A 15812-nucleotide genomic window follows, 5' to 3' on the forward strand; every position below is an offset into this window, starting at 1 on the left:
CTGATTTGCAGTCATATGTTATTTCTGCAATTTTACATACTTATATGTTATTATCGATATTGCTATTCTACAATTATATACTACCGTATACTATCGAATCATCGAAACATAATTTTAGATTTACATTCGTCAAATTGACTTAAAGAAAAAAAATAACATTCAGTCTTTCAGATTAGTTTCAAGTTATGAACTTAGAAATATGAATAGTAAGAAAAAAAAACAGAGCAGAATATAACAAAATAATTTTGTTTCTTTTTTTTTTTTTTTTTTTTTAGTTTCCTAATTATTGTTTTAAATAACGTTATTAATTTTATATTAATTATACTTCTGACATTTAAAATAACTCAATTACGAATTATAGTGAAATTAATTTAAATTTAAGACATTTAGTATTTCAGAAAACCGGAAGACAGTGTCCCGATATATTTGACATTCCTTATTATAAAATGGTCGAGAAATATTTTCAACTTTTGGGACAAGATCCGCGTTTAAAGAATGAATTCAGAAATTTTATAGTAACAGTGGTGGTGATTAGTATTTCAGGCAATATTGTTCCAACGGTAAGGAAATCACGTTGAACATTTTATAGAAATGAGTGTGAAAGTGAATCGAGTGAATTCTACATAATAAAGGTAACGTTAAACAATTGAAACTTGTAATCATTAGTCAATAGAGTTATATACGTCGTTATGTGACAAGAATATGGACGCAGTGATCGAGGGTTTGCCACATTTCATCGCAGCTACCATTAGCGCTGTAAAAATATTAAATATATATTTCTATAGAGAAAACGTAAGTAATTTTTTAATTATACAAAAGAATTTTTTTAGAATAATATATTTTTTCAAAAAATATATTATTTTCTAGTTCGATAAATTATTTCAATTTGTGACAAATGAGTGGGACAAGCTGAAATTAAATAATGAATTGCATGTTCTCGATAAAACTATCATACGAGGAAACAAAACAGCGCACTTATATCGCAGTACATTATAATTTTCTAGATTTTTAATTTGTGAATTGTACCAGAAGCAAAATTGATCGTAAATGCTGTCAAGTTTAATTATTTAATTTCTGACAAATTACTTTGAAAAAATTAGATACATGTTTGATATTGAATTAGAATTAATTAATAATTTTTAATTCGAAGTTGATGAATTTTGCTTTTAACTAGCATAATTATTAAATAACACCATTTTTATTAATATCTTGTAAATTTTGTAAATTATTAAGTATATACTTTTTAGGTGCACTATTAACAGCTTTAGTATTGTTCTTATTGATTCCATTAATTTCTCCTACATTAGATGTATTTCTTCCACTAAATGAAACTCGATCGCGACAACAACTTCTCAAAGTTAATTATTTATTTTTTAACGATGACGATTATTTTTTCTACGTATATTTGCAACTTGCTTGGGGATCAATTATAGTTGTGGTGACTTCAGTTGCCGTAGATTCATTATTGATTCTTATAATTCATCACTGCAGCGGATTATTTACAGTTTGCGGGTAAATATGATCATGCTACAAAAAACATATAAATATATAAATAATGTTATATTTTTTTTTAAAAAATATTTCTCATTATAAATACAGATACCAAGTGCAAAAAGTAATAAAGAATGCGAAATCGTTTAATGGAACTGTTTTAAATAATTATACGTACGAACAAATCAAGAATTGCGTGATCATGCACGATGAAGCCATCCAGTTTGTATTTATCAAATAACAATAAAATACACGTTTCAAATAATAATGTAAAAATAACTAATTCATTCATACGTTATAATTTTGAGGTTCTATAATATTCTGAATGAAAGTAATCGAAACAGTTATCTTATTCAAGTTGGATTAAATATGTTGGCCATAAGCGCGACAGCTGTTCAAGTAAAAATCAATTTAATCAATAAAATCAAACAATCTAGAAAATATTATCAATATACGTACAATATTTTACAGGCAGTCGTAAATTTGGATAGACCAGAGGAAGCAATTAGAAGCGCTGTATTCTGCGGGGCTAATCAATTCCATTTATTCGTACTCAGTTTACCTGGACAAGTACTCTTGGATCATTGCTCTGAGTTTTCAAATAATATGTACGTGTTCATTCCATGCAAAAATATAAATATCAAATTATTCTAACAGTAACAAGTATTAATGTAATGATATTATAACAGATACAGTTCCATATGGTATAGAGCACCTGTGCGGATTCAAAAAGTACTCTACGTAATGCAAATAAGAAGTAAGAAATTATGTACGTTGTCGGCAGGAGGATTGTATGAAATGAACATAGAAAATTTCGGAATAGTACGTATGAATATAAAATTAAAATAATTGTATTATATCAATTATTACTTACAATCTTTTTCTTTTCAAGACGTTTAAAACGTGCATGTCGTATTTCACAATGATAATGTCGCTGAAATAATGAGTCTACGTTATCTAAAATATATTACGAGTAAATATATTATATTTTCTATCCAAAGTAAATAAATCCAAAGGATGTGAATAATAGTAATAACATAGTTATTATATTGTTAAATAATAATATAGTATATATTAGTATTATATTGTTAAATAATATAAATGACTTTATCAAAATCATATGAATAAAACAAAATGCTATAATATTTCAACGTATAAAAAAAGATTATATCTTACCATAAGAAAATCATATCAAAATAACGAATTGACCAACATTTCATAAAATTCGTTTCACTTATGATGAACCTAAAATAGAATTTTCAAATTTTAACAAGATGAGAAATGATAGTTTTAGAAATACTTTTGTAATACTTTTTGTTACCTATACTATCCACATTTTACAAATAACAATATTCCATTGAATCCAACAAAGAGAACTCATATTTGGAAGTCGAAGAAATTAGTATTATTGGAACACTACTACTTAGAGATGATTTTTTTAGAATTTAATAATTTTCAGTACACAGTAATTTGAAAATCTTTTCTCTATCACCGAATGTTTAGCGAATGCCATATTGCAGCCATAGCAATCAATATTTCAGGATAATAATACATGTTCGATTTTCAACATAAGTGGCAGGCATCAATACAACCGTGAAATTGTCATTTTCTTATCTATAATACAATTGTCGCACAATGTCGATTAAGTATGCAATAATGTATACCTGTCGTATAAGGAAACGAGTCGAAATTATACTTAAAAATTATATATACAGTTAGATACATAGAGTATCATCAAATGTCGAATTTAATTACATTTATCAGATTGATTTCTTCCATTCTCGAAGGAAGAAGATTCATCCCTTTGAAACGACGATTGTTTCTACAATAAATACTGGAAATATGGATAGTAAGAGGAACAAATATAATTTATATCACGATTGAAATATTTAACTTTTTACAAATTAAAAATACATTGATATTATGTTAATATCATTTTTTTTCGTTATATTTAAAATAGTTCGGTAAAGAGTAACTTTTATGATATGAATTTAAATTCAAGTTACTCAGTATTTCAGAAAACCGAAAGACAGTATCCCGAAATATTTGACATTCCTTACTATAAAATGGTCGAGAAATATTTTCAACTTTTGGGACAAGATCCGCGTTTAAAGAGTAAATTCAGAAATTGTATAGTAACAGTGGTGGTGATTAGTATTTCAAGCAATATTGTTCCAACGGTAAGGAAATCTTTTATAAAAATGAAGAAACTAAAACGAGTGAATTCTACGTAATGAAATAAAGGTAACGTTAAACAATTGAAATTTGTAATCGTTAGTCAATAGAATTATACACATCGTTATGTGACAAGAATATGGACGCAGTGATCGAGGGTCTACCACATTTTATCGCAGCTACCATTAGCGCCGTTAAAATATTGAATATATATTTCTATAGAGAAAACGTAAGTAATTTTTTAATTATACAAAAGAATTTTTTTAGAATAATATATTTTTTCTAGTTTGATAAATTATTTCAATTTGTGGCAAGTGAATGGGACAAGCTGAAATTAAATAATGAATTGCACATTCTTGATAATACTGTTATACAAGGAAACAAAATGGCGCAATTATACCGAAGTATATTATAGTTTTCTAGATTTTTAATTTGTCAATTATGCCAGAATCAGATTTATTAAGATTAATTATTTAGTTTCTGAAAATTTAGAATATACTTTTGATTCCGAAATTAAGAATGTTGATCAATTGATTAGTTTCTAATTAGTATAATTAAATAACGAATTTTCCTTAGTAATGTTTTGCTCATAAATCATCATATATATTTTTTAGGTGCATTATTGACAGCTCTAGTATTGTTCCTATTGATTCCATTACTTTCTCCCATATTGGACATCGTTCTTCCATTAAATGAAACTCGACCACGGCAACAACTGCTGAAAGTTAATTATTTATTTTTTAACGATGACAATTATTTTTTCTATGTATATTTGCAACTTGCTTGGGGATCAATCATGGTTGTAGTAACCATAGTTGCCGTAGATTCGTTATTGATTCTTATAATTCATCATTGCAGCGGATTATTTACAGTTTGCGGGTAATCAAGCTAAAACAAAATATACAAATGCATGAATAATCTAATAATTCTCATTATAAGTACTCATTATTGTATGTCTATTTTTGTAAAGATACCAAGTACAAAAAGTAACAAGAAATGCGAAATCACTCAATGAAATTGTTTCAAATAATTACACATACGAACAAATCAAGAATTGCGTGATCACGCACGATGAAGCTATCCAGTTTGTATTTATCAAATAACAATAAAATGCACGTTTCAAATAATAATGTAAAAATAATAACTAATTCATTCATACGTTATAATTTTGAGGTTCTATAATATTCTGAATGAAAGTAATCGAAACAGTTATCTTATTCAAGTTGGATTAAATATGTTGGCCATAAGCGCGACAGCTGTTCAAGTAAAAATCAATTTAATCAATAAAATCAAACAATCTAGAAAATATTATCAATATACGTACAATATTTTACAGGCAGTCGTAAATTTGGATAGACCAGAGGAAGCAATTAGAAGCGCTGTATTCTGCGGGGCTAATCAATTCCATTTATTCGTACTCAGTTTACCTGGACAAGTACTCTTGGATCATTGCTCTGAGTTTTCAAATAATATGTACGTGTTCATTCCATGCAAAAATATAAATATCAAATTATTCTAACAGTAACAAGTATTAATGTAATGATATTATAACAGATACAGTTCCATATGGTATAGAGCACCTGTACGGATTCAAAAAGTACTCTACGTAATGCAAATAAGAAGTAAGAAATTATGTACGTTGTCGGCAGGAGGATTGTATGAAATGAACATAGAAAATTTCGGAATAGTACGTATGAATATAAAATTAAAATAATTCTATTATATCAATTATTACTTACAATCTTTTTCTTTTCAAGACGTTTAAAACGTGCATGTCGTATTTCACAATGATAATGTCGCTGAAATAATGAAATTCTACGTTATTTATATCGAAAATATATTACGATTAAATATATTATATTTTTTATCCAAATTAAATAAGGATGTGAATAGTAATAAATATAATTAACAATGTTGTTGCAAAGAAAAATGTTGCTTGAAATTACCTCAGGAATCTCCAATCTTCAAATTTTTTGGATAAAAAATTGATCTGTTGATCTTACCAAAATAATTATCATTTTTTTCACAAAATTTTTTCATTCCATTAATAAAGAACCACGAATAAAATTGTAAAATTTTAACAAGGAAAAATGATACAACAACGTGAATGAGGATAAATATATTTTACAAATATTTTTATAAAACTCTCTATATTATCCACATTTCGCAAATAACAATGTTCCACTGATTTTGACAAAGAGAGTCCACACCTAGAAGTAGAAAAAGTTAATATTATTGAAACACATTGCAAGCAGAGATACAATGATTTTTTTTTTTCTTTTAGAATTTAATAATTTCAATACACAGTAATTTGAAAATCTTTTTGTCTGTTACCAATTGTTTAACGAATGCCATATTGTATAGCGCAGCCATAGCAATCAATATTTCAGGATAATCATAGATGTTCGATTTTCAGTATAAGTGGCAGACGCCAATATAACCGTAGAGAACTATCATTTTCTTATCTACGATACAATTATACCCAACGTCGATTAATTTAAATGGGTAATGATGCGTACTTGTCGTATAAGATTCAAAATTATGCTTAATAACTGGTTACACGCATCGAGTCATATATCATCAAATGTCTAGTATAATTGCATTCATCAAATTGATTTCTTTCATTTCGAAAAGAAAGACGTTCATCCTCTTGATACGATATCGTTTCTGTATCAGTTGCATACCTGAAAATATGGACGGTAAGAGAAGAAGATAAAATTTATACCTAGAAAAGATTAAGATATTTAACTTTTTATAAATGAAAATTTTCACTTTTAATATTACACCAATCACTTTTTTGAAATACATCTGAAATATGTCAACAAATTAAATAACTTTTAAAAATATATTTAAATTTAAGTTATTCAGTATTTCAGAAGACCAGAAATAAATGTACCAATATATTTGATATTCCTTATTATAAACTGCTCGAGAAATACATGAAATTTTTGGGACAAGATCCACGCCAAAGAGACGGATTCAGAAATATTATTGTAATTGCAATGGTGACTAGTATTTCTGGCATTCTTATTCCAACGGTAAGAATGTTATATTGAATAGTTTAGAAATATTCTTTAGGTGAAACGTAAAAATTAAATTGAATGAATTCTACGAAATAAAGTAAGTAATCAGGTAATGTTGTTAAACGATCGGGACCTGGAATTCATTAGTCATTAGAATTATACACGTCATTATGTGATAAAAATATGGACGCAGTGATCGAGTGTCTGCCCCATTTGATCGCGGCTGCAACGAGTGTCGTTAAACTTCTGAATATTCATTTCAACAGAGAAAATGTACGTGAAATTAATATCATTCAACTTAATTTTTTTTAAGTGTTTCAAATTCACATCTTAACTGAACATGTATTGCGTTATAGTTTAAAAAATTGTTTGAATTTATAACAAAAGAATGGGAAAAGTTTGAGTTAAATAATCAATTTCATGTTCTCGAAGAAATCACCATAAAAGGTAGTAAAATGGCACAGTTGTATCGAAGTAAGTTTTTGCATTTTAATCTTTTCTCTCTTGATTCTTAGTTATTTATGTAATTTAGAAAAAAAAATCGGCAAATAAGTGGATCTTTTATCTTTTATCTTTTCAGATACATTGTTATCCTTCATGGTATTATTTTTACTCGTACCACTGATCTTTCCTCTTCTGGATATTGTTCATCCATTAAACGAAACTCGATCGAGACAGCAATTATTTAGAGTTAATTATTTGATCTTTAACCATAATGACTATTTTTTTTACATATATTTGCAGTTAGCTTGGGGATCTGTCATTGTTGTGATGATCATAGTTACTATAGATTCATTGTACATGATTATAATTCATCACAGCAGCGGAATGTTTGCGATGTGTGGGTAAATAACGTAATATCCACTAATCTCTATTTAAATTTATATTTACTTTTTCTAAATCTTATCGTACACATACAGGTATAAAGTTCAAGAAGCGACCAGATATCCGAATCTATTCAATGACAGAATTATTTCAGAAAATTACACGTATGAACAGCTTAAAAATTGCATAACCACTCACGATAAAGCCATTCAGTTTGTATTTCTCAAATTATACACAATTCATATTAATTAATATATTGTCAAATACTTCTTCTTGAACCCGACTAATTAGTTTTTTTCGTCACATTTTGAGGTTTTATAATATTCTGAACGAGAGCAGTCGAAATAGTTATTTAATTCAGGTTGGATTAAATATGATGGGTATAAGCGTGACAGCTGTCCAAGTAAAGAAAAAAATCTAAAGAGAACGAAAAGAAATTAAAGAATAAGAAAAAAATCTTATCTAATGAATAGTTTTATTTTTCAGACAGTCGTAAATCTAGATAGACCGGAAGAAGCGATTAGAACTGCTGTATTTCTTGGAGCTGAGCAATTTCATTTGTTTGTAATTAGTTTACCTGGACAGGTACTTTTGGATCATTGTACAGAATTGGCAAATAATATGTATGTGTTTACGTATGTATACATACAATTGTAGATGTATAATCATATATGTATAATCTTTTTTCTTTTACTTTTTTTGATATAATATAACAGATATAGCTCTACATGGTATGGAATACCAGTAAAAATTCAGAAAGTACTCCACATGATGCAAATAAGGAGTAAAAAGCCGTGTTCATTGACAGCGGGCGGATTGTACGAAATGAATATGGAAAATTTCGGAATAGTATGTAATAATTATAGAATTATTACTTATAACTTTATATTTATTAACATTTATACGATCATTTTTATTTTAAGACGTTTAAAACTTGCATGTCATATTTCACGATGTTAATGTCACTAAAGAAATGAGTATACATAATACGTCGAAAATATTTAGTTCATGACTTCATTTTGTATCTAGATTGATCAAGAATAGTAGAACAAATATGTATTGTTAATATATATATTGTTGAAAAGTTAAAATGATTTTTTTTAAAGTTATTTAATCATATTTTCTATACGATATGGATAGTATTTTAATAATAAATTATAATAAATTGTATTACAAACTTACCCAAATATATGTTAAATGAATATAATTTAATTAAAATCATTATGTAATTATTCTTACAAGATAATAACATTCTTGTTTTATTTTCTTTTTTCCAAAAATTTTTTAAATTAAAATTGAAAAAATTATTATATATAGATATATAATTCACATTTTATAATATTTTTCTCAATAAGTACAATTTTTATTTGATATATTTTTCACGTCCTTTAAAAACTTTTTTGAAGGATCTTCTTTGGAATATTTTTTGCACATATTTTCGAATATTATTTGAGTTTCTCAACAACAACATTGATTTGCAATTATCAATTATAATGTTTTATTTTTATATCTATTATCATACTATTGTCATAATAGTTTAGTTTATATATAACAATGTATAACACGAATATCTACCACACAGTAAATGAAATTTATCTTGAATGAAAACGTATTACATAGTTTTTGTTTAAAAATTCAAAAGACTTCAAAGATTTTGATTGAAAAATTTTCGCTAACATTATATTTCAATTATCGAGATCAATATTTTAAAGTAATCACAGTCATTGATTTCCAACACAATTGATTGATTGAGCCTTAGACACTGCTATTATTTTCTTATCTACGAAGTAATAATATCATACTTTAAAAACGATATCTTAATACATACCTGTACAATGAAAATTGCACGTTTTCATCGATACGGAATGTTGAATTAATTATAAATGTAAATAATTTGAGTGTACATGGAACAAATTTCAATAATTCCTATTTTCTATGGTTCTATAAAAAAGAGCTTAGACGAAACTTTTTATCGAAACAGTTTTATCAACAGTGTGCTGCCACATTAATTGCAATAGATTTCCTGAATAGTTTTCCTGTTTCAAAAATTCGTAAATCTAAATAGTAAGAGAAAAATGAATAGTATATCATAATTTTTATGGTAACTTTAGCTATTCGATATTATAAACATTTTATTCGTTCGAGAAATCGCATTGGAATTGAGTTGAAATATTTTATTTTATTATGATATATAATTTTTCTCAATATTAAACAGTTATCTTTTTTTTGTAAATGATTAAATAAAATTTTTAATCTAAATGACAATGTTCAGTGTTACAGAAAAACAACGAACAAGAATATAACGCATTCGATATTGCATATTATAAAACGCTCAAATTATATTTAACGATCTGTGGAATAAATCCGTATCAAAATAATAATATTAGTATAATTATAATAATCATGATAATCTCCGTTTGCATGAGCTTTCTTTGTCCAACGGTAAGACAAACATATTATATCATTTTTTAATAATTATTAATTAATGAATAAAAAAATAAGAAAAAGTAATGTGAGAAAATATCTCGCAATTAACAATCTTTAAATAAAGCAAATAATCAGGTAATATTGTTACACGATTGGAATTCACGATTTGATAGTCTATACAATTATGGGAGGCTATAAGTAATAAGGATTTCGATAACATCATTCAGAATATACCTCAAGTAATTACAGTAATTATCAGCATGATAAAAATATTAAACATCTATTCTAACAAAATGCAGGTAAAAAAATCATTTTATAGAAAAAATTTGCAATTATATATACATAATAATTAAATATATTATAGTTTAAAAAATTATTTTACTCTTTGGCGCAAGATTGGAAATCATTAGAATCAAAAGAAGAATTAATCATGCTAGACAAATTTACTCAATATGGTAGTAAACTTGCACTCCTGTACAGGAGTAAGTGATCATAGGAGTAATTTCTCATACGTATTTTACATAATATTAATTCAATATACAATAACAAAAATATTTCTTTCAGAAAGTTTATTAACTTTTCTCGTAATATTTCTCTCTCTTCCTTTATGTAATCCCATTCTGGATATTATTTTACCGTTAAATGAAACCCGACCACGACAAAATATATTTAATGTTAATTACATAATTCTAGACAATTATGAATATTTTTATATTGTGTATGTGCATTTATCTTGTTCTGCGGCTATTATTGTGATAATAATAATCTCAGTAGATTCGTTATACATTTCTATTATTTACCATGCTTGTGGATTGTTTGCAGCATGTGGGTAAATATTATTCAACGTGGTATTAAACAACGTATAATGAAAAAATAAATATATAACTTATATCTCTTTTATAACTTGAATATACCTGTATTTATTAATGTTAGATATTATTAATGTTGATAATTTTAAATAATAATGTTATTATAAATACATACAGATATCAGATTCAAAAATTAACAAAAATTCATACCATTGAAAAAAATGGACCTAACATAAGCAGCATTGAATACGAAGAATTCAAACAATGCGTGATAATGCATTATAAATGTCTTCAGTCTGTACCAATTATTTAAAATTAATAATTAATAACAAATAATTTAATTCAAACTAAAAGTTTTATTTGTCTCATTTCAAGACTTTACGATGTACTCGAGAAGTGTTGTAGAAATTTATATTTGATCCAGATGGGATTAAATATAATGATTATTAGCGTGACGTGTGTTGAAGTAAGAATACATTTATTATATTTATTTTTTTTACAATAAGAGATTTTTCAGATTTATATTTTGTAATAAAATTATTTGAATGAATAATTATTAAAAAAATGACAATAAATATATTAATACCTTTATTTTTTAGATAGTTGTATTTTTAGATCGACCTGAAGAAGCTATCAGGGCTATTATTTACGTTATGGCTCAACAATTTCATTTATATGCTATTAGTCTACCTGGAGAAATGTTACTCAATCAAAGCTCAAAATTGGCTGATAAAATGTAAGTTTTTTATATTATATTTATATAATAAAGAAAGCTGAAAATAGTCTAAATTTATGAATTTCACTATAGATATGATTCTGAATGGTACAAAATACCAATGAAAGTTCAAAAAGTGCTTCATATAATGCAAATTAGATCCAATAAACCATGTATATTAACAGCAGCGGGATTATACGAAATGAAAATTGAAAGTTTCGGAATAGTACGTAAAATTAATAAAAATATGTCACTATAATAATAATATAAATGAGAGCTAATAATTTATAATTTTTTAATTTCAAGACAATTAAAACATGTATGTCATATTTCATGATGTTTTTATCATTAAGAGAGTAATTTTCATTACTCATACATACGAAAATATGTATTCATATGTTCTAATATTATAATTTATCAACAATTTGATATTTCGCTTCCTAATTGTAAAAGCGATTTTATTATATATGTAAATGAAATTCTTACTACTATAAAAAAATTATTTAATCGATATCAATTATATTTATACTACATATGTGTTAATATTAATTTCATGCACATTACTTAAGTTACTTATGTATCCTCAATAAATAGATGTTATTCTAATTAAGATTGATATGTTATAAAGAATAATATTAGAAATTCATATATCTATAAATATTTTTAAATAAAACAAATGATAGATAAAATATTTGTAAAAAAACTAAAATAAAAAATAAGTATTTATTGTTTAACATACAATAAATTTCGCAAAAAAGACTGGTATAATTGATAAGTCAACTTATTAAAAGTTAATAATAAAAATTAAAAAAATGTAAAACAGACATAAATTAGAGAATATTTAATAATTGTTCTATTTATATAAAATTTCATTCATTAATTAAAATGTTTTTTTGTATATAATTGATAAATTGTTTTACTAATTGCTGATCCTATAAGACGTTTTCTATTACCAAATTGAATATTTGCTAATAACAATTCTCCATTGCAGTCAGGGTTATGTAAAGCATCAATTAGCAATCGTGGAGTTGGATAATGTTCTACAATTGCTAAAGCTTTATCTACAGACATTCCTTTTAATTGTAATAATTGGCGGATAAACATTTCATTTATTTTAAACACCTAAAAAATTTAATATTTCAATATAATTATCAGAGAAATATATATCATATAAATTTGATATGCATTTATATACCTTGTGTTTAGATGCTGCTTTATTAAATTCCTCAAATTCCATGAGATTATAAATGTTATTTGAAATATTTGAAGGAAGTAATTTAACATTTGTTTCTTTAATAATTTCTTTTTTGCAACCTATTAAATTCTTGTCCTAGAAAAGTTTTTTCTTTGAGATAATTAAAATTAAATTAATAAATAAATTAAAATATCAGAATCTGTAAAAGAAATATTACTTTAAAAGTTTTAATTAAAATTCTAGTTAATGATGATAAATAAAACATAGAGTCTTTATGGTTCTTAGTATATTTTAGAGAAAAATCATCTTGTATCAGAGTATTAATAGAAGCTTGCATCAAAGATGAATATGGTATTGCCAATCTTTGGCTCTTCTCATGATCCTCTATTATATAGATGAGATTTGTAATTCCAGATTGTTTTAGTCTGTACTATATAAGATAATTTTATATTTAATTATAAATAATATAAAAATATGTAAATATAAATATAATTTCATTATAATATTACTTTCTGTTCATGAAATCTTCCATCTATAATACTTGCACTCAAATCATCTATCCGTTTTCTTTCCACTATATAAGGTAAAATTAACTCAATTTTTTTTCTTCTACATCTAGCAATCCATGCAAAATCACCAACTTTTAAATGACGTATTTCAAATAATACATCAAGTTGTGTTAGTTCCTTTATAGTATCATCATGTTGAGGTTTTGTCTTACCACTATATTAAAATTATTAAAATCATATCTTTAAATTTTTTTATTAATTTTTTTATTAAATTAGAATTCAATAAAATGAAACATACCCAGAAGTTTCTTGAGTATCTACTAATAATATTATATCAAATTTGCTTGATTCTAAATAAACGTTTTTTTGAAAATTATCAATAGAATCTGTTTTATTTTCTAAATTATCCACATGATTTTTATCTTGTAAATTTTTTGTTTTTTCTTGTATATTTTCTACAAGATCATTATTTCTTTTAGATATTTGCTTTTCAAAATTCTTATCAGATTTCTCTTCATGATTTTCTATAATAATACATTCTGCAGATTTGGATTTATATATTTTTGAAAATTTATTTGAGTCCTTATCCTGTGTACTTTTAGAACATTCTTTTTGTACTTTAGTATTATCAATATTTAGTTTATTTGTTGGAAGTTCTAAATTTAAATCTTTATTTTGTATATCTTTAGAACATTCCCTTTCAATATTTTCATCCGAATTATTTGTTGGAAGTCCTAAATTTTCTATAATCAATGTCTCTAAAAATGTTTGAATTTTACTTAATACTTCAAAAGAATTTATTGATTTTGCATCAATGCTTGTAACTTCACATATCTTTCTTGAAACATTTATACCATGTTCTGTAAGATTATACCTAAACAAATTATATTGTTTTTAATAGTTAATAATTTATGTTATATACAAATTCGATAATCATCATTACCTAATTGGTTCATGATCAGATATCATGGAAATTAAATTTTTTTCAACTAAATCTAAAATTGAAGTCTTTGTTGCAAAACCACATAATTCTTCTATTTCAGATAATAAATCTATTTCAGTAACATATTCTAAGAAATTTTAACATTAAATAAAATATAAGTATATTATTTATAAATAAAAAATTATTTATGCAAAAATTAAAAATATTTTTTAAAATATACCTGAACAAGAATCTTGAAATTTCTTATATAAAATCAATAAAACAGCATAATTTTCTATATTCCATGACAATAAATTTATATTATTAAATGTTATTAATTCTGTCTTAAAATAAAAGATGAATTAAGTTTACCTTATTAATGTATAAATTTATTTAATTATATTTATATTTAAAAAATATATAAATATATTTACTCGTTGATGTACAAAATCTTCATCTGTAGTTGTTTGAACTTTACATTTTCTTTTAACTATATTTTGTTCCTTGTGGTTGCAATATTCACAAGTATAATCATTTATTAAATCTGAATTCTGAGCTTTGTATTCTTCGAGTTTTCTATCTAACATCGAACATAATTTTTTTCCAAAATGTTGCAATATTATACAATCTTTTCCAGACTTTAATGGCAGGGGATATTTTTTCAGCGCAGCGAGTGCTTTCGAAAAATGATATTGCAAATCGGAATTTCTGGATGCAGCTTCTTTTCTCCATTCTTCTAACCAACATTCAAATAATGGATTTGGGTTTTTTAATTTTAGTTTTATTCTTTTCATAGTATTTTTATAAAATAATATACAAATATCTATATATTAATAAATAATAAAAATGATTCATTATAAAATTATCACTTCAATGAAACAAATATCTACATACATGACTTTCCAGTATGAAACTTTAGAATTCACAATATTAACAAGTTACATACATCTTCTCTTTTAAACCTAACCTATTTTTTATTTTATATTCAAAATTATTGTTTTTATTAATAAAAATAAATAAAAAAATCATATTTAACATGATTAAACATTGCCTAAAATGTTATGATATATCTTATATATAATAAATATATACTAAAATTTCTTTTCTTTTCTTAAAAATATTTTAATGTTCTTAAATAAAAATATGATATATAAAATAAAATTAAATATTTATTTATGCAATATAAATATTTTTATTCTTTTTAAATTAAAATTTATAATTTTGTATATAAATTTATATTTTTTTGAAATAAAATTAATAACATATAAAAATACAAAAATACATATCTATATATATGTAAAAAATTGAATTGGATAAACTCTGTTAAGATTTTTAATCAATAAGTTAGACAAAAAAAATAATAAAATTTAATCAAATATTAGAATCATCTTTCACACGCATAAATTTTATAAAATAAATATAAAAAGAATAAATAATGAGAGAATGAACAGAAACAGAGATATAGTAAAAATTAAGAAATCAGCACCATCTTTAGAGTATAAATGAAATTCAAATATAGATAAGAAAAGGAAATGATAGAATAAGAATTAATAATCAGCGCCATCTCTTGAATATAAAAGATATTTTTTCAAAAATAAAAATAAAATGGAATAAGAATTAAAAATCACTACCATCTGTTGAGTATTTTTAAAAAGATAATTCTTTGAAAAGATATCCTTTATCAAGAGATGGAGTTGACTATCAATTATTATCTTATTTCT

At 24.6% G+C, this 15812-nt stretch overlaps 5 protein-coding genes and 1 long non-coding RNA gene across 14 annotated transcripts; 4 read left to right on the forward strand and 2 right to left on the reverse strand.

Annotated features, from left to right (window-relative positions):
- Positions 1-54: 54 nt before the first annotated feature.
- Positions 55-2634, forward strand: LOC100872045 (uncharacterized). Of its 4 annotated transcripts, none has more exons than XM_086917051.1 (10): positions 55-206; positions 391-560; positions 667-792; positions 868-985; positions 1248-1512; positions 1600-1713; positions 1800-1890; positions 1963-2099; positions 2181-2313; positions 2384-2634. In XM_086917051.1, exons 1-10 carry the CDS (start codon positions 200-202, stop codon positions 2432-2434), a joined length of 1212 nt encoding a protein of 403 aa, XP_086773177.1. In that variant the 5' UTR covers positions 55-199; the 3' UTR covers positions 2435-2634. The 4 variants fall into 4 exon arrangements, with proteins under 4 accessions (XP_086773177.1, XP_086773179.1, XP_086773180.1 ...); XM_086917053.1 differs by having other exon boundaries at positions 63-206; positions 399-560; XM_086917052.1 differs by having other exon boundaries at positions 82-206; positions 383-560.
- Positions 2635-3144: 510 nt separating this feature from the next.
- Positions 3145-5560, forward strand: LOC100863505 (uncharacterized). 3 transcript variants are annotated; one of them, XM_086917046.1, is made up of 10 exons: positions 3145-3340; positions 3502-3671; positions 3770-3895; positions 3953-4070; positions 4281-4545; positions 4637-4750; positions 4840-4930; positions 5003-5139; positions 5221-5353; positions 5424-5560. In XM_086917046.1, the coding sequence occupies exons 1-10, from the start codon at positions 3334-3336 to the stop codon at positions 5472-5474; spliced, it is 1212 nt and encodes a 403-aa protein (XP_086773172.1). In that variant the 5' UTR covers positions 3145-3333; the 3' UTR covers positions 5475-5560. The 3 variants fall into 3 exon arrangements, with proteins under 3 accessions (XP_086773172.1, XP_086773173.1, XP_086773171.1); XM_086917047.1 differs by lacking the exon at positions 3145-3340 and having other exon boundaries at positions 3380-3671; positions 3953-4080; positions 4243-4545; XM_086917045.1 differs by lacking the exon at positions 3145-3340 and having other exon boundaries at positions 3380-3671.
- On the reverse strand, positions 4428-5752 carry LOC147656095 (uncharacterized). The gene is made up of 4 exons (XR_015295057.1): positions 5613-5752; positions 5406-5465; positions 4991-5120; positions 4428-4554 (listed from the first exon to the last, which is right to left on the reverse strand). It is a non-coding gene; the product is annotated as an uncharacterized LOC147656095 (long non-coding RNA).
- Positions 5753-6211: 459 nt separating this feature from the next.
- Positions 6212-8605, forward strand: LOC116414074 (uncharacterized). 2 transcript variants are annotated; one of them, XM_031915481.2, is made up of 10 exons: positions 6212-6365; positions 6535-6704; positions 6837-6962; positions 7046-7163; positions 7270-7534; positions 7610-7726; positions 7827-7917; positions 8001-8137; positions 8231-8363; positions 8438-8605. In XM_031915481.2, the coding sequence occupies exons 1-10, from the start codon at positions 6251-6253 to the stop codon at positions 8489-8491; spliced, it is 1326 nt and encodes a 441-aa protein (XP_031771341.2). In that variant the 5' UTR covers positions 6212-6250; the 3' UTR covers positions 8492-8605. The 2 variants fall into 2 exon arrangements, with proteins under 2 accessions (XP_031771341.2, XP_031771340.2); XM_031915480.2 differs by having other exon boundaries at positions 8231-8605.
- A 687-nt stretch (positions 8606-9292) lies between these two features.
- On the forward strand, positions 9293-12368 carry Or105 (odorant receptor 105). The gene is made up of 10 exons (XM_031915491.2): positions 9293-9578; positions 9787-9956; positions 10115-10240; positions 10306-10423; positions 10506-10770; positions 10928-11044; positions 11126-11216; positions 11350-11486; positions 11559-11691; positions 11772-12368. Coding segments are annotated over exons 1-10 (1212 nt in total). The 5' UTR covers positions 9293-9577; the 3' UTR covers positions 11826-12368.
- Positions 12170-15603, reverse strand: mus81 (mus81 structure-specific endonuclease subunit). Of its 3 annotated transcripts, none has more exons than XM_031915479.2 (9): positions 14986-15603; positions 14526-14827; positions 14333-14435; positions 14113-14239; positions 13468-14043; positions 13170-13383; positions 12878-13090; positions 12661-12795; positions 12170-12587 (listed from the first exon to the last, which is right to left on the reverse strand). In XM_031915479.2, the coding sequence occupies exons 2-9, from the start codon at positions 14676-14678 to the stop codon at positions 12342-12344; spliced, it is 1767 nt and encodes a 588-aa protein (XP_031771339.1). In that variant the 5' UTR covers positions 14679-14827; positions 14986-15603; the 3' UTR covers positions 12170-12341. The 3 variants fall into 3 exon arrangements, with proteins under 3 accessions (XP_031771339.1, XP_031771338.1, XP_031771337.1); XM_031915478.2 differs by having other exon boundaries at positions 14526-14914; XM_031915477.2 differs by having other exon boundaries at positions 14526-15603.
- Between the last annotated feature and the right edge of the window lie 209 nt (positions 15604-15812).

The sequence above is a fragment of the Apis florea genome, unplaced genomic scaffold (genome assembly GCF_048593485.1).
Source record: "Apis florea isolate Af1SG1 unplaced genomic scaffold, ASM4859348v1 contig_3811_pilon, whole genome shotgun sequence".
Classification (NCBI taxonomy): domain Eukaryota; kingdom Metazoa; phylum Arthropoda; class Insecta; order Hymenoptera; family Apidae; genus Apis; species Apis florea.